The 16388-nt window shown below is 43.7% G+C and overlaps 1 protein-coding gene across 1 annotated transcript in view; it reads left to right on the plus strand.

Moving 5' to 3' along the window:
• The window catches only part of tnikb (TRAF2 and NCK interacting kinase b), a 59636-nt gene that overhangs the window by 19819 nt on the left and 23429 nt on the right, over positions 1-16388 (plus strand). Inside the window, 14 exon segments of the mRNA XM_025910457.1 lie at positions 1693-1749; positions 1852-1977; positions 2165-2275; positions 2716-2806; positions 2970-3100; positions 4826-4880; positions 5376-5454; positions 5619-5794; positions 5906-5972; positions 6703-6901; positions 7212-7328; positions 9288-9374; positions 13546-13743; positions 15086-15385. Of these exon segments, the coding sequence (XP_025766242.1) occupies positions 1693-1749; positions 1852-1977; positions 2165-2275; positions 2716-2806; positions 2970-3100; positions 4826-4880; positions 5376-5454; positions 5619-5794; positions 5906-5972; positions 6703-6901; positions 7212-7328; positions 9288-9374; positions 13546-13743; positions 15086-15385 (1794 nt within the window).

Here is a 16388-nt window from a genome sequence, read left to right on the forward strand (position 1 = left end):
GCTACACATGGCTGAACTCTAGACCAGTCCAAACTTAAAGGTGAATTAATGAGCATAAAATGAATAAATAGTACAGCATGAATATGTAAAAGCATCCCACTTGAATTCAAAAGCAGAGGAGCTCTCAGGTGTTTGCAAAGCACAGTTTCCTGCGACATGTGAAGTGTACTTTCTGGTGATTCATCTTTCACTTCTGTGACAATTAAATGGTTGCACACGTCTGTGAAGTGTAACAGTGACAATAAACAAGCAAGCGGTGCTTTTATCGCTGGAGGAAGCTGCAGACAGCCACATCTCTCGTGGGCACATTATCTCTTGTGATCAGAACAGTGTGCTGTCAGACAGGATCACGTAGTAGCACATGTGGCAAAAAGTGTGTGAAAGGAAAAAATGCAATCCACTCCAACCATCATAGTTAGTGTGAAGTCATCGGCTTGACAAACAAAAGAGGGATGCTGTACACTCATGTGGCAGCAGCGTTATTCTTTTAGACTCTGAGTGTGAATATTTACTAAATAAATAACATATTGTATTTAAAAAAAAACTTGAAACTAGCAACTGGGACTGTGAATAGATCAGGAAAGTGTTTACTAAGAGCGTGGAGTTCTCTACAGTCAGACTTTTGTTTTGCCCTCTGCTGGCCATTAGAAGAAATACAGGTGTGCGGCACTTCCGGTGCTTTTCTACTCTAATGAATACATTTTTACTAGAAGCTTCATTCAGCCAATCACATGCATGCATTCATTTTTTTCCGTACCCAACATTTACACACACATCCACATAACAGTGAATGCACTGGGAGCAGCTCAGGGTTCAGTATCTTACCTGAGGACACTTCGACATGCCGATTGGCGTAGCGGGTTAGTAGGAGTCCCAGCCACCCCATAATAATGAGGCATAATATGATGCTTCATATGGGAATGAGACATCAACATCCCCAAGTCTCAAGCAGCCACAAACACAGCTTGTCAGAAATCGAACGCTGATTCTCTGTCGGCTGTATATTTTCCTCTCCAATCTCAGTGGGGCTCCTTACAGTCCAGTTAGCATGCATACGGGATCACAGTTTGGGTTTAAATGCACACTTTTTTACATTAAAGACATGTTAAAAATCAAACGTCCTCCATCTACATCTACCGGCTTCTATTTTAGTCATTGAGGAAGCCTGTTAAACTCTATTCGACTGCCCTGCATGTTAAAAATTGATGCTGAAGAAGTTCACATTGGGTTACAATCTAAAGCTGCACTTTATCATCATTCTTCTTTGAAGTTTTATGGTAAAGGTATTTTTTTCCAACTGAATATACTGAGCCTAAGGGCTGTTGCTGTTTTTTCGAACAGTATTTGGAACTTGGATCCATAAAAATCTTCTGAGAATACGTCAACCTTTACTGAGACCATATTTGCAAAAGAATCTCTGATTGTATATTGTACACTTTTGTTTGTCCACAAATTCTGGACAGATGGACAGTACAAAAACATAAATAGGTCCCCAGAAACCAGCTATGCAGAGGGCTAAGACCTGCTCATCTGGATTCCCATCAGAAATCGCTCCAAAACAAGGAATTAGAGGAAGTAAACTGGGTTTTCTCTGTTCTAAAGAGATTAATGGACGGGAATGTTGAGTAAATGTGTCCAAGATCCAAATCTGTGACTCATGTCTTTGATCTCCTCTTCATCTCTGTTCTTCAGGGTCGCCATGTCAAAACTGGCCAGCTCGCTGCCATCAAGGTCATGGATGTCACAGGCGTGAGTGACACACACTGTCTTTAATCCGGCCTTTCTGTTATACTGGTACCATGTGTGTTATTGGCATTGTGCTGCGTCTGTCTCTGTGTTTGTGTGCTTTAGGATGAGGAGGAGGAGATTAAAGCCGAGATCAACATGCTGAAGAAGTACAGCCACCACAGGAACATAGCAACCTATTATGGAGCCTTCATCAAGAAAAACCCTCCAGGAGTGGACGACCAGCTCTGGGTTAGTCACACAAACAGGTTTTGTTAGCTGAACTTAAATCAGTCTAACTGAAAGCTCCACTGACCCACAACAACAATACGTCCTGTATATAGAGATCAAAGGATGAGATGACTGATAGAGGTTTGCAGTGAAAAGCAGAAGTAAACAGTTGATAATAAACCCTAAAACTGCACATGTGTTTGTGCAGTTGGTGATGGAGTTCTGCGGGGCCGGCTCGGTGACGGATCTGATCAAAAACACCAAAGGGAACTCCCTCAAGGAGGAGTGGATTGCCTACATCTGCAGAGAGATCCTCAGGGTGAGAACCATAACGCTGTCTCTTATGTTTACATGTTTTCCCACAAAGAGGAGAAACCGCGCTAGTGTGAACCGAAGAAACACCCAGTAGTTTCCCAGAAGAACACCGTCAGAGTTTTTGCAAAAAAGAAACAAACAGACAAAACTGACAAGAAAGGAAATTTGTAAACTTATCTAAAATAAATTAAATCAAACTTATAACATTTATATGAATAAATAAATTGCAGATTTGTAAGGAAAAATGCAGATTAATTAATTATATGTACATCTGATTTTGTGTATCTGCATATTTTGGCCTCAAAGAGCAGAACTGAAATAATAAAGCGATGAAGCTCACAGATTAGTGAGCCTCTCCTCTGCCTCCTGCTGTTCTGCTAAAGAAAACTCGCCGTCTTTTGGATCGTAACACGACCTTTGCCACTTGTTTTCCCTTGTCTCCAGGGTCTGACCCACCTCCACCAGCACAAGGTCATCCACAGAGATATCAAAGGCCAGAACGTGCTGCTGACGGAGAACGCGGAGGTCAAACTCGGTGAGGAAGCAGCAACATTTATTCTAAGTTTCATCCTAATTATGGTGACTTGTGTTATAGTTAAAAGGCTCCTGAGGAGCTGCTATGGATGCGTGCTGTCAAAAACATAAAATGTACAGCTCACCACTGCACCGCAGCGCTATAAACAGTGTTTTGTGTGTAGTGGATTTTGGTGTGAGTGCTCAGCTGGACCGTACAGTGGGACGGAGGAACACGTTTATTGGGACCCCGTACTGGATGGCCCCGGAGGTCATCGCCTGTGATGAGAATCCTGATGCCACGTATGACTTCAAGGTAATTTATTCAAACTAACAGTCGTCTCAGGACTGTGCTGTGAGGAGGACGAAGGACGCGGTGAGCTAACTTTAGGCTTAACTTTGTACTAGGATACATCGTCATGGTAACCTATGCTGCACTAAACCACCACTGATTTTCCTGAAAACAGAAGATCGTTCAGCCCTCGGTTTGTGGATACAGACTAAAAATGTTCAAGCCCGTTTTACCACACTGTGCATAATAATGACAACCTGAGAACATCGTCCATGGGCGCTTATATTAGTGACGTGTGAAGCCATTTCACACACTCATACTGGTTTTGTATTGATCCTATTTTTAGTAATGGATTAGGTTTTAGTTCATATCGATTCTCTGAGGTTAAACAGCACAGCTGGTGTTGCAAAGACGCCAATTTACCTGATAAACGAAAGGAGACTCGGGTGAAGTCATTAGGACAGGATCATATAAGATAAGTGATGATTTATAGAGCTTGTTTTTCCTGCTAAAAGTGTCTCCTCTGTTGGACACGGGCCCCGAGCAAACAATATGAACCAGTCATTCTCAGCCTCCCCAGCTTTATATTAGCACTGGCTTTAAGCTTGAGCAGGAGTTTTCTTCACAGCGAGTCATTCAGTCCAACTTTTTTTGTATGGGATGACCTGAGACGCTCTCTTGGCTCATGTTTGGTCCTTTTTCGCAGTCTTCATCCTGCCATAGGACAGCATTTGTTTTCCTATAACAGCTCTCTTCCTCCATCTTCTCTTATGAGTCTATATGTATCCCTTCAAATTGCTCATATTTAGTTTTGCGTCTTGATTTAATTACAAAGTTACAGCAGTGCTGTACAGTTTATGGGTCTGCTGATTACCAGCTCAGCTACGCTTCATAAATCCTGTTTTTGCCTGGATGCTAAACATTAGCGTAACAGCTGATCTGATCACGCTGTTGGAGCTCAGCGGTGCCTCAGTGTTTGTTTGATTTGAACTGAAGGAGCATTTAAATTTGCGCTTAATAAGCTGGGACAGGATGTTGTTGCGATCTCACGAGTACAGATCCGGTTTAACAGTGCACGCGTGATTTTCCACACTAGGCAAACAAACCTAAATAAGTACACTTTAAAACAAAGGAAAAGTTAAAGTTTTTCCTGCTTTTCTTTTTTATTAAATTGCCCTCACGGAGATCCTATAGTTCAATTTCTCGTCCGAGTCAAACTGCTTGTAGCTGTGAACAAACGGCGCGCACTGACCTTTAAAAACAATCCCTCTCACATTATATCTGTTGTTTTTTGAGGTTGTGTAATCTCTGATTATTGCTACCCGAGCGCACCAACAGAAACGAGTATCGTTCCTTCAGAGAGCTGAAATCAGTGGGTCTGCAGCGGTTACTGTAAGAGGAGCGCGCTGTAATGTGGACAGGACCAACCCCTGTGGCGAGCTGGTGGAGGATGTGCGCGTACACCATTAACTCCAACCCTCTGGGGCTTTACGTGACGAGAAAGCCTGAGTCTGTCTTACAACACGAACACGGCAGCGCAGATCTGCACCTAAAAACAGAAACATAATAATAATAATATGGTTGAAATGTTAAAGACAGGCATCTCCAGCAGCAGGCGCAGATGGGGAGCTTTTCTGACTGTATTTTTATCGCTTAACAAGTACACCAATCGGCTCGCCGATCTCCTGAAAGTGTTGAGTCGGTAACACGTTGGGAGGATGTGAATGTTTCGTGTTTCTCTCTCTGCAGAGTGATCTGTGGTCGCTCGGTATCACAGCCATAGAGATGGCAGAGGGAGCGCCACGTAAGTGTGATTACACCGTTATCAGCTGACACTCACAGCACAGTTTGTCTGTGAGCTAAACGACTAAATCGATGTCTTTTTCTTTTTTCTCTTTCTGCTTTGCACCTCTTCTTCTTCTTCCTGTCTCCTTCCCCTCCCCCTCTTTCCTTTCCTTTCCTATTCTCTTGTCTTGTCTCTTTTCCGTCCTGCCATTCATCTCCTGTCTTCTTCTCCCATTTCATGTCTCATAATTTCTTGTCCCTTGTCCTTTCCTTTTGTCTTATTTCCTGTTCTTGCTCCACCTTTGCATCATTTCCTTTCCTTCATCGCCTCTCCTTTCCTTTATCCACATTTTGGCACCTTTCCTAATCTCATCTCCTCTCTCCCATTTTTGAATTTCCTTCCCTTTTATTTCTTCTCCTCATATATTTTTTTAATTCCTATCTCCTATCTGCTTTCTTGCTTTCTTTCCTTTCCTCTGCCTCTGCTCTCCTTTCCTTCCTTTTGCCTCCTCAGCTCTGTGTGACATGCATCCAATGAGGGCGCTCTTCCTCATCCCCAGAAATCCTGCCCCGAGACTCAAATCAAAGAAGTGGTGAGTCACTTAAATGCACACACATGCTGTCAGAGGTCTACAGAGAAACATGATGTGACGGTGGCCTGTAAGAGGGTAAAGCTGCAGCTCTGCCTGTAATGAAGCTGCTGTTTTAAGGAAGAGAGTTATCAGCGATTAACTCGTGTGTGTGTGCTCGCGGTCAGGTCGAAGAAGTTCCAGTCGTTCATAGAGAGCTGCCTGGTGAAGAGTCACAGCCAGAGGCCGAGCACCGAGCAGCTTCTCAAGCACCCCTTCATCAGAGACCTCCCCAACGAGCGGCAGGTCCGCATCCAGCTGAAGGACCACATCGACCGCACCAAGAAGAGGAGGGGCGAGCGAGGTGAGCAGGCACCCCACCCCCACTGACTCACCTCAGCTCACAGCTGCCTGAAGCCTCAGCTGTCAACAGATGTAAACACTGACCTGAAATCTGTGTTTGTTTTCCCCTCAGATGAGACGGAGTACGAGTACAGTGGGAGTGAGGAAGAGGATGAAGAGAGGGACATAGGAGAGCCCAGGTATGTTTACTAGACAACTCATACCATAGCCTCTGCTTTACCCGCTGATGTTAACGGGCTAATACCATTCAGAAGTAAAGAATCCAAAACTGAAGCACCAAAATCCAGTTCCTCTGGTGGCCACTGGAGTCTGGCGCTGACAGTGAGGCGCTCCTCATAGACTCCCACAGAAATGAACGGTGGCCTGTCTTTGTAGATACCGTCCACCTTCACAACAGCTTTTTAAAAAAATAACTCACATGTTTAGATTTAATTATGGCTTAAAGTAAGAGGTCTGGCTGTCTATTAAACATCCCTTTGGCTAAACCGAGTGACTCAACACTGACACCAGCCTCAAGTGGCCATTACAGGAACTGCAGCTTCTTGGGAGTCTCAGAATTTACCGCTTTATATAACAACCATGGACTAACTTACAGATATTACACCTTTACAGCTCACTTTCTTCACCCTCTCATCCAACTTTGCTCATTTTTATCCCCCAAAAACACAATGGGTCTTCAGAAAGAGAGTTCACAAACAAACATTAACATTACAGTGGCTAAGCTTTTATTTTATTTAGCAAAGAACTGCTGTATACTCCCATTATTACTGCTGCTCATCTATAGGTTTGAAGTTTTGTGTGTTTTTAGCGGTGCAGCAGAGAATAAAGAGCCAAACCTCATTTATAAACTGCCAACCTATAAAAACAGCAGATTCACTAAAACTCAAACAAGTCTTAATCCTGTTCCAGCTCCATCATCAATATTCCCGGTGAGTCCACGCTGAGGCGAGACTTCCTGCGTCTGCAGCTGGCCAATAAGGAGCGGTCGGAGCTGATCCGGCGTCAGCAGCTGGAGCAGCAGCAGAACGAGGAGCACAAGCGCCAGCTACTGGCCGAGAGACAAAAACGTATAGAAGAGCAGAAAGAGCAGCGGCGACGGCTAGAGGAGGTAGATTTAAGACCTCAGATAATAATAATAATGACAACGATAGATTGTCACTTTACACACAGGAAGTCGATACAGATGTGACAGCACAAAGACACAAGAGAGATTTGTCCTTCAGCTGTTTGAATCTGTGAGAAATGATCATAAAATCACTTTTCCTGCATGTGAAACACATCACACCTGTTTGTTAGCACCTCAGCTCATCCAAATGCCAGGAAAACATGCCTGACGTACACACACACACGGACATACACACACTCATGGACATACACACAGCTGAGGTGTTGTTGTGTAAAACTGTTTCCACCTACAGCAACAGCGTCGCGAGCGAGAACTGAGGAAGCAGCAGGAGCGAGAGCAGAGGAGGAGGTATGAAGAGATGGAGCAGCTCCGCCGCGAGGAGGAGAGGAGGCACGCAGAGAGAGAGCAGGTACGGAAACACCTGACTGACAGGTGTCATACGAGGGGGTGTGGCTTCTCAGCACATGTCCTGACAGTTACTCTGATGAGCGATTGAAACATGGAAACGCACATCTGACGGCTCAAATCTGAGAAGACGCTACAGAGATGATGTTCTGCAGCACGTGTAAAATGAGAATTTCACATGATGCTGGCCTCCAGACACCAGGGGGCGCTGTAGAGAGACTATGGTACTTAATTTGTAACTTAATCATAAATAAATGAGCTTTACGACATCTAGAACAGGGAAAAGGAACATAAACTTCTTACAAAGAATAAGAGACTTAAATGAGCTCTCACTAATCTTAGAAAAATCATTATTAATGTCTTGAAAAATAAACACAAATTAATTACCTCTACTGTTGTAGCAACACATTCATAATAAACCAGATGGTGTTTCCCTGAAAATTTGCTGTTTTCCGACCAAATCATTGATGACTGTGTGCTCCGTCTCTCACTTTGAGCTCAGCTCTGTGTTTTATTGCTTTACACACTCAGCTGGAAGTTAAAGGAGCATTTTTCCTCATTTTACTTCTGCTTCACAGCCTCTCGTGCTGCATTACTCCTGCATTATTCATTTGAAGGGTTTAAATGAAAGCTGAATTAAAGAAATTTCCAAGTTGCATTATGGGAAATGACGGTTTTTAATGTCTCTAGAGTTTTTCCTACAATGGGGATTAAAAGTCAGCATGACTCAGCTTAAAACTACATGACTGTAAGACTTCATTTTATCTCAAACATTTATGCAAAAATATTTTATTGTGCAAAAAAAGGTTGTGCCAATACTTTAAACACCAACTTTACACCAAATAATCCTGCTTTAATCCGTCTACAACCTTTGATGTAAAAATGGTAAATCATTTAAAAGAGTCGTGGTCTACACGGAGCTTCTGTTCTAACTGTGTGACTACAGCTCATGACGACAAACATCGTACTTTTTTCAAGTTTGTGGCTTCAATGCATTTTAAATTTGGCATTAAAATTGGATTTAATCAAAGAAGGTTGTAATTCGTTTTGTGTTTTTGGAGCTCGACCCAAAATGTAAATTCAGTCATTTCGCTTCAGCCTAAAAATACATTTAGTCAAACCTCTAATTTCGGAGGTTTATAATTAATGTCAAACAATTCTGCGATTATAGATTATTCTTTACAAATTTTGTCTCAAAAAGCAACAGAAAGCAGCCACTTGCAGATATAATCCCTCTGCAGCCTTTAGAGTGGTATCGATCGTCAGGGTTTTACGGAGCCGGTCACTCGTGAAATGTGACAACAGAACATTTTCTAGTCCAAAACAATCTGTGATTTCACTGAGGGAAAAATGCTAAACGACGAGCCTTTAAGGTTTCACTGGATGATGAGGAGCATATCTGACAGACAGAGTAAACTCTCATTTGAACTTTTAAACCTGCGCTACGTGAAGGTTTTACAGACGGATGAGTGTGTGGGATATATGCTTGTTGTGGTTCGTGTTATTTTTTAATAAAGTTGCTGATTTTCAGCTGTAGTGTCGCCACACGTCCAGCCTGATACTGTAACACAGGAGACTTATAAATGACTCGTAGTTAACTTCTCAGCAGCGCTTCCTTAACGCTCTCTCAGACAGAGATTTCTTCCTCTTGCACAGCTGATTTCACACTGATCTTTAACAATGCTTAATAATAAGCATGTTGTCTTTCTGTTCTACTAATTACGGCCTCCTGCTGTTCCTCTCCTTTTTCTCTCCTCGCCTGTTCCTGACTAAATCCCTACTTTCACACCTCTTCAACAAATCTCCTACTTTTGGCTGTCCTCCTCCTCTTTCCTTTTTCCTTTTCTTCTATTTCCTCCTCCGCTGATGTCACTGGTTGCCTGGGCTCCGATTCGCTCCCATTTCTCCTGGTTGCTCTCTGATTGGCTGCCTGTGGTGCTGGCTGGGTCTGCTGATTGGTTAGGAGTATATCCGTAGACAGCTGGAGGAGGAGCAGAGGCAGCTGGAGATCCTGCAGCAGCAGCTCCTGCAGGAGCAGGCCCTACTGCTGGTAACACAACACACAAACACACACAGACTGATGAAGGGCAGAGCCTAACGTCGGGCTCAAAGTACCTGCTTTGATTTTTTTATCCACATAAAACTCAAATTGCCTTAAACTCTAAGATACATAATCTGAAATATTACAGTGAAAGCTTCAACAATCAGATGACTGTTTTTTGGTGACAGCGGGGAGGAAGAACTCAGAGAGAGTTTGGCATCTGCTGTGATCGGTTGGGGAAAGAGGAGAAAGAGAAGTGAAAGAACAGAAGCATGAACTAAAAGCAGATTTGTTAATCCTATTCCAACCCTGGATTCTACAAATGTAGCAAGCTTGGTCATTCAAACCATAGATGGATGTAGCTACCACGATAACTCGTTTGTTATTGAAGTCCGGTTTGAAATCTTGAGCTCAGCATTTTTGCCATGTTGGTGTTCAGAGACCTGATGTGACAGGCTGCGAGCGTCACATCTGACCCTGAAGCAAGTCAAAGCCAACAAGCACATCCTGGGTCATTCATCTTTGTGAGTCACAATTAGAACTAAAGAGCCAAAATCTGGGTGTGGTTTTTTTTTCATGGACATTTACCACAAGTCTTTTTTGTTTCCAGCCAGAGCAGTCGCCCCCTGCTGGCAGGTAGAAAAAGAAATCAGATTTCAGGCAGTTGCATGTTGGCTTAGACCCAGAGGTTATGTTTGTTTAAAAAAACAATATTTATTATTTGGGCATTTTTTACTGCAGCAGCCATGAAGACTAAACAGGAAAGAGAGAGCAGGGGAAAGCACAGCGGTCACACTCGAACCTGGGCTGCTGCATTTTTTTGGCCTTGTCGTGGTCACCGGTGAGCTAACCTGGAACCCGGGGAAAGCTTCACTGTGTGTTTTCACCACAGTTGTGATCATTTGAATTTGTTTGTGTTAATTGTTAAAATGCTACATGATTCATTCACATAGGAAGGGCTTCAGGTCTCCAGGCCTGGGATTGATGCTCCCGGGTGAATTCAGTGTGCAGGCTGATGTGCAGGAGCCTTGGGAGCAGCTTTGGGTTTGCTTGATTTCTAAGCTTCATTATGTTCTGCAATAAGTTTTATGAGGTTTTCCCACTCAGAAGCACCTGGAAATGCCTCGTTTGTCTGATAAGCACCAAGGATGCTACATTATACACCTGGTGAAGAATGCTTCTAGCTCCAAGTTTGCTTCCACTACCACTCACCCAATGCTTTGCAGCCTCCTAATCTAAAGTCAGTTTGATGTGCATTAACAGTTAACAGTGTGGGGCTTTTTCTCTTGCTGAGTGGGCATCATGGTTGCCATCTTTGTATCCTCTATCCAAGCAACTTCCTCAACTAAACCACAAAGTGTGTTTGCAGCACTTAGAAAATTCCTGAAGCAACTATTTCCTGCTGAGCGCTTTGAGTCAGAAGAACAACTACAGAAAAAAAAATCTCCTGAATTTGTCCGGAGTTCAAACAGCACGTTTCTGTTTCACACACTGACAAATTCGTTGACTTATAGTAGCTCTGAATCAAGGGAGAAACAGATGGACTGATTACCTTTCAACCTAAGAAGCAGCTACTAAAACCCAAAGTAAAGTGACACCTCGTACTGAGCAGGGAGCATTCACCCATAAAGGAGTGGGCTGCGTTCCTAAAATTTCCACCTGATGAAATTTGTTCAGTAAAAGTCACCACTGGCCCCAAAACGTAAGATGTCAGGGCACGATTGGTCAGGTTTCCCCAGGTACACGAGAGACTGTAGATGATAATCGTTCGAGGCTATGAGACCCCAGCTTTATTCTCATCTCTCAGAAAGCAGCTGAAATAACACTCTGAATATTTTATGTCCCTTTAAACTTTTAAATGATTATAATTACAATAACAGCTCATGACTCTATGTCCACACTCTGTTGTTAGAAGTCAGTTTTAAAAGGTCCCAATCGAGACCAAATCACTAAGATTATTGTCTGAGCGATGGGATGTTCAGGTGCAAAGAGCGAGGTCCAGGTCTGCAGGAAGTCACTTCCAGAATCGGCTCTCATTGGTTCCTAAAAATCAAAGCAGCATGGTTTCCAGGAAGTCTGCCTGTTTATTGTTTACTCAAATAAATAAAGTGTGACGTAAAGGTGAGGCCAGTCAATAATCGATCAATACCAACCAAGCCGAGATGACTCACGCGTCGGGTTTTTCTTTTTTTCATAGAAAAAGTTAACAAACATCAAATCAATCAGCACACACAGCAGTGGGCGTGTCAGTCGATGGCCGCCGGCGCTGGGAAGACTTTATTCAGCTTCACTGTTTGTTATGATGCCGTCTTCCTAAGTCAGTGACATCAGAACAGTCAGGGGCCCCAAACTGATCAGTATGCACACACACACACACACTCGCACACACAAACACTATGTTTTCATATGTTTGTGGGGACATTTAATTGACATAATGCTTTCCCTAAAAATGAATGCTTAATCCCAACCCTGACGCTAAAACCACATTTTGAGTCTGAAACATGTCTTCACACTCGTGGGGACCGGGATTTTGTCCCCAGAAGGGCTGTTGGTCCCCACAAGCATAGTAAACTTTCAAGTTTTGGTCCCCACAAAGATATGTAGACACGGTCACACACACACACGCCTAAAAGGTCTGCTGCAGTCTTTCACACATGGCTCAGATAAATGCCAGACCTCTAAAGTGACGATACAGTGTGAGGAGAAATGTCAGCCGATGGCATTCAGCACATCACTTATAACCCTCGACGTAAGAACACACGCTTCTCTAAGATTTGGGTTTTTTTTATATTTAAGAATTTTTGTCCTTTAAGTCAGTCAATAGAGAAAAAAATGGGGAAAAAAGGAGTGAAGTATAAAGTGCTGGATTCGTTTCAAAAAGCTTGTTTTACATTGATAGTGATTGTAATAGTTCAATATTGTGATGCTTTAAATGAATATTAAAATTGTGCAGCACCTTTCTTGTGATGAAAGTTGAATGTAAAAATGTAAAAACGGACAAGTTTCCATCACTGAAATCGATTTACTGTCCCATCAAAGTCTGCCTTGAACCGAGAGCTGCAGACGGCGTGCAGCTCTGCATGTTCCTGTGGCTGCAGCTCAGCTACACACTGACGTTCCTTTATGCAGAGCCAATGCAATGACCTCTGTCATTTCCAGCATCTTTACCTTCAGTAGCCATTACTTTCATTTCATGTCACAGCCCAGCTCAAAGACTGTGAGAAGAACTTGGGGGTTGGGGGTAAGAAAAAGGTGGAGCTCATACAACTAATTAGCACCTGCAGGGGAAAGCACCGCACAAGCAAAGTAAAACAGAGACACCCAGAGCTCAGGTGGCTGGGAAGTCATTATCATGATACATGAAATTAAACGTGTTTGTAATATCATGAAACAACTCCTCCCCAGTGCAGTGTCACTCCATGCTGCTTAGTTTTGGTGTGTTGTTCATTAAAATATCCAAAAAGCAACTCAAAGGTTCGACAGCGTCTAACAGGTCAGGCCTAACGTGCAGGATGGAAGCAGCAGAGACGGACCTCGCACGTTTATTCTACTCAGAGTGAGGCAGCAGCAGAGTTGGCCAGGATGGCAATTAGATTTTTGAACCATCAAATGTTTTGTAATTGTGTTGCAGTCACTGGAGTGCTTTTGGATCATTTCTCCACCCACAAATGTCTACCCCTAATGGCCAGTGGGAGAGCTACTTCCTTCCAAACTAAAGCTGATAGCTGGAATTAACAAGAGCTTCTGAGGAAGTCGTGTGATTCTTTCTGCATGTATCTAAAAGTTAAATCAAAGAGCTCCACTTTTTCAGCTCTCCCCCATCCTGATAGTCAGCAGTGTCAGCGGGCTTCGCAGTCTGTGGGTGGGTTTTGCATTTGGTCTAAACACACCACAGGATCAGTGCTCTGGTGTCTACATGCAGATCAAATGCAAGCAGGGGCACCGGTCTCAAGACGTGCAGGATAATTTAAGTAATATAAAGGTTTCTCTTTGCACTCCAGCTGATGTGCACACAGGCCATGTTGAGCTGAGGTCTGAAAAAAAGCATCCAGCAGTTTTGCTCCAGGGCTCGCTGACAAAAAAACACGAGCCTGTTTGTTTGAGGACTTTGTGATCCTTGTTGTTTTTATCTCTGCAGTTCAACCTGTGCTCACCTGACGTCTCTCTGTTCTCTGTGCAGGAGTACAAGAGGAAGCAGATCGAGGAGCAGCGGCAGGCCGAGCGGCTGCAGAGGCAGCTGCAGCAGGAGCGGGCGTACCTGGTGTCGCTGCAGCAGCAGCAGCAGGAGCCGCCGCGACCGCCGCAGGACAAGAAGCAGCTGTACCACTACAAGGATCAGGCGCCCAGCAGCAACGACAAGCCCACCTGGGCCAAAGAGGTAGCCTGCAGGGCCGGAGATGCAGTTTCACACTACAAGCCTTATTTTCATTTCTTTCATTTTAGGGGGGGGGGGGTCCAAAAATCATTTAAGTACACCCAGAACATTTAACCAGCAAGATCATTTATGTTGATGAGTGTGGACCCATTCTGCTCCTTATTTTTATTCATGCTCTGCACTTGAGCAGCTTTGCATTAGTCACAGTTCAAAATAAGCCCTGCAGCTCATCCTCTCTCTGAAAGAAGCTGTTTCAAGGTGGCTTTGCTCTGATTGGCTGCCCCTCGCAAACAGAGGCGGCCATATTAGTGATACCTCGTCCCCTGCTGACATCACACAGAGCCAAAAGTAGAAAAAAAATTCCTGAAACTGATTTTTGTTGTTTTAATGCTTTTGATTGATCAATACAAACAAATTTTTGTATAAAGACAAAAAATTAAGAATACAGCTACATTTAAACAATCTTTTAGCCACATTTTATTAGAAACATTCGATCGCACTAAAAGTTAGACTATTGTTTGTTTGTCCTATGTGACTATTGGAAAAGTGGTTAAGCACCAACACCTTCCAACATGTTTCAAGAAAAGAGCTTTTACCACTCTGAGGATGTGACGCTGCTGTGGAAACAGCCGCAGGTTCAAAGGCGGCGCTGCTAGCATCCAAATGTGCACACATACACTCAGGTGAAGGTTTGCAGCAAAGACAAAAGGCTGGTTTGTATGTGGGAGCAGGAACAAGACTCTACCCACTGAGCAGCTTGTGATTCCACTCAGACTCACACAAACAGATGTTTCCATTTATAGGAGCACTAACTGAGCTGGAGTCGTGTGAATCAAAGGCCAGCGCGCTCTCAGAGCGTTTGTTCAGGACGCGCTTCAAGTTTTCCACCCTGCAGGTATCATCGGAGCTGATCTGCAGAAGAGTCTGCGATAAACCTCAAAATGACAACTTTCTGATTTTTTTCTTCATTTTCCAGGTGAAACAGCAGAGCGACAACAAACAGGCGGAGAAAGTACCAAAATAAGAGTTTCATTTTAAAAAGGCTTGATGTGTAGTGACGTGCAGCCAAATTGATTTGAGTCATCTGTGTTCGTCACTAACAGAGTGATGAGCTCAGCGTGTTAAAGGTCAAACTGTGAGTGAGATTTTTTTTCTGCCTTTTGGAGTGAAACTCTTTCTTTTGGAGTGTTTCTGTAAAGATGGCTTACATTCCTCCCATCAATGATGACAGATGTCACAGATCTCACTTTTTTAAATTCTCTCTGTGGACACCAAAACCAGCGACTGTCCTCCTGCTGTCCTCATGTGTGTCTTCTCCTCGTTAAACACCCACCTTGCCTTCCAGGTGATGCGTCGAGCTCAGAGCAACTCCCCTCGCATTGCCCCAAAGAACTATCACTCCTTCAAGGAAAAGCAAGACATCAACTTTGAAGAGCTCCTCAAGCTCCCTGGGTACAAACCTCGGTCCCGCCCCCCCTCCTACCCTGTCCACGTCAGCCCCACCAGACATCACATTCACACACCTCGAATCCGCATCACCTGCGTCCCTGAGCCCGCCTACTCTGAGCCTGCGGCGTCCCGGAGGAGCCTCGACAGGAGTCCCGACAGGAACGCTGACTCCCGGGGCCGCAGCCCCAGCCGCTTGGTTAGTTGGAGGAGGAACAGATGCTTCCTCATCTTGCCGTCCGTCCAGCTTCATAATTAACCTCCTGCTGGGATGATTTCCCTTTAATCTCTAATAAGAGCTCCTCTAACCAGGTGAACTGTCTAACTGTAACTCTGGGATGATGTGGACTCCTCCCTTGTTAATTTCACACCTCCTCTCACCACTTGGATCTGTTGGTTAAACTCCTCTTTGATTGGCTTCCTCTGCACTTTCAACCACTTTAGCTCAAAATGTTGCGTTTCCACAGAGACCATGCTGTTTGCAGTCACACTCATTTACAGGGCATGCAGTGATGTTACATGTAGATTACTGATGTATTCCTATGGCATATCTACAGCATATGTAGGTGTAGACGAAGGAATGACCTAGGTAACCTAGCCAAAATGTATGGCACGCATACAGCAAACCCACAGAGTAGCTTCTATACATCTATGTTGTAGCATACCTGCAGCTTACCTGTGTACCTGCATATCTATGATGTACCTCGGAGCTGCCCAATGATGGCCTTCACTACACTGTAACATTCTGACATTCAGCACAAACTGGGATTATCTCCAACTTTTTGTGCAGAGATAAGTATTAAATCGCTCTCTAACAAAGAAATATAAAGAAGACGATATAACTGCAGCAGTTCTGCTGCAAAACAAGGAGATTAGTTGATATCAGATGAGCCTAGAGTTTTACTAGTGTATATTTCTTTTAAAAAAAGCGTCTTTATCCTAAAATTTGAACCTGCAAATCTATCTGGAATACTGAAGACATGTATGTCACTGAAACACAAGTAAAACCCATATTTTCCATTAGAGAGCTGCTCCAGCGCTCCTACTACATGGTGGTCTGTGACTCCAGAAGAGACACTTTAAATGTTTTTCATACAAGCTAAAATTTGGATTCCACAAACAGCATCGCTGACATGACATATTTTGTTGTTTTTGGATTTAAATTGTAAAAACACTTGGTCACTGTCACACCTGCCTTCTTA

The sequence above is a fragment of the Oreochromis niloticus genome, linkage group LG9 (genome assembly GCF_001858045.2).
Source record: "Oreochromis niloticus isolate F11D_XX linkage group LG9, O_niloticus_UMD_NMBU, whole genome shotgun sequence".
Lineage (NCBI taxonomy): Eukaryota > Metazoa > Chordata > Actinopteri > Cichliformes > Cichlidae > Oreochromis > Oreochromis niloticus.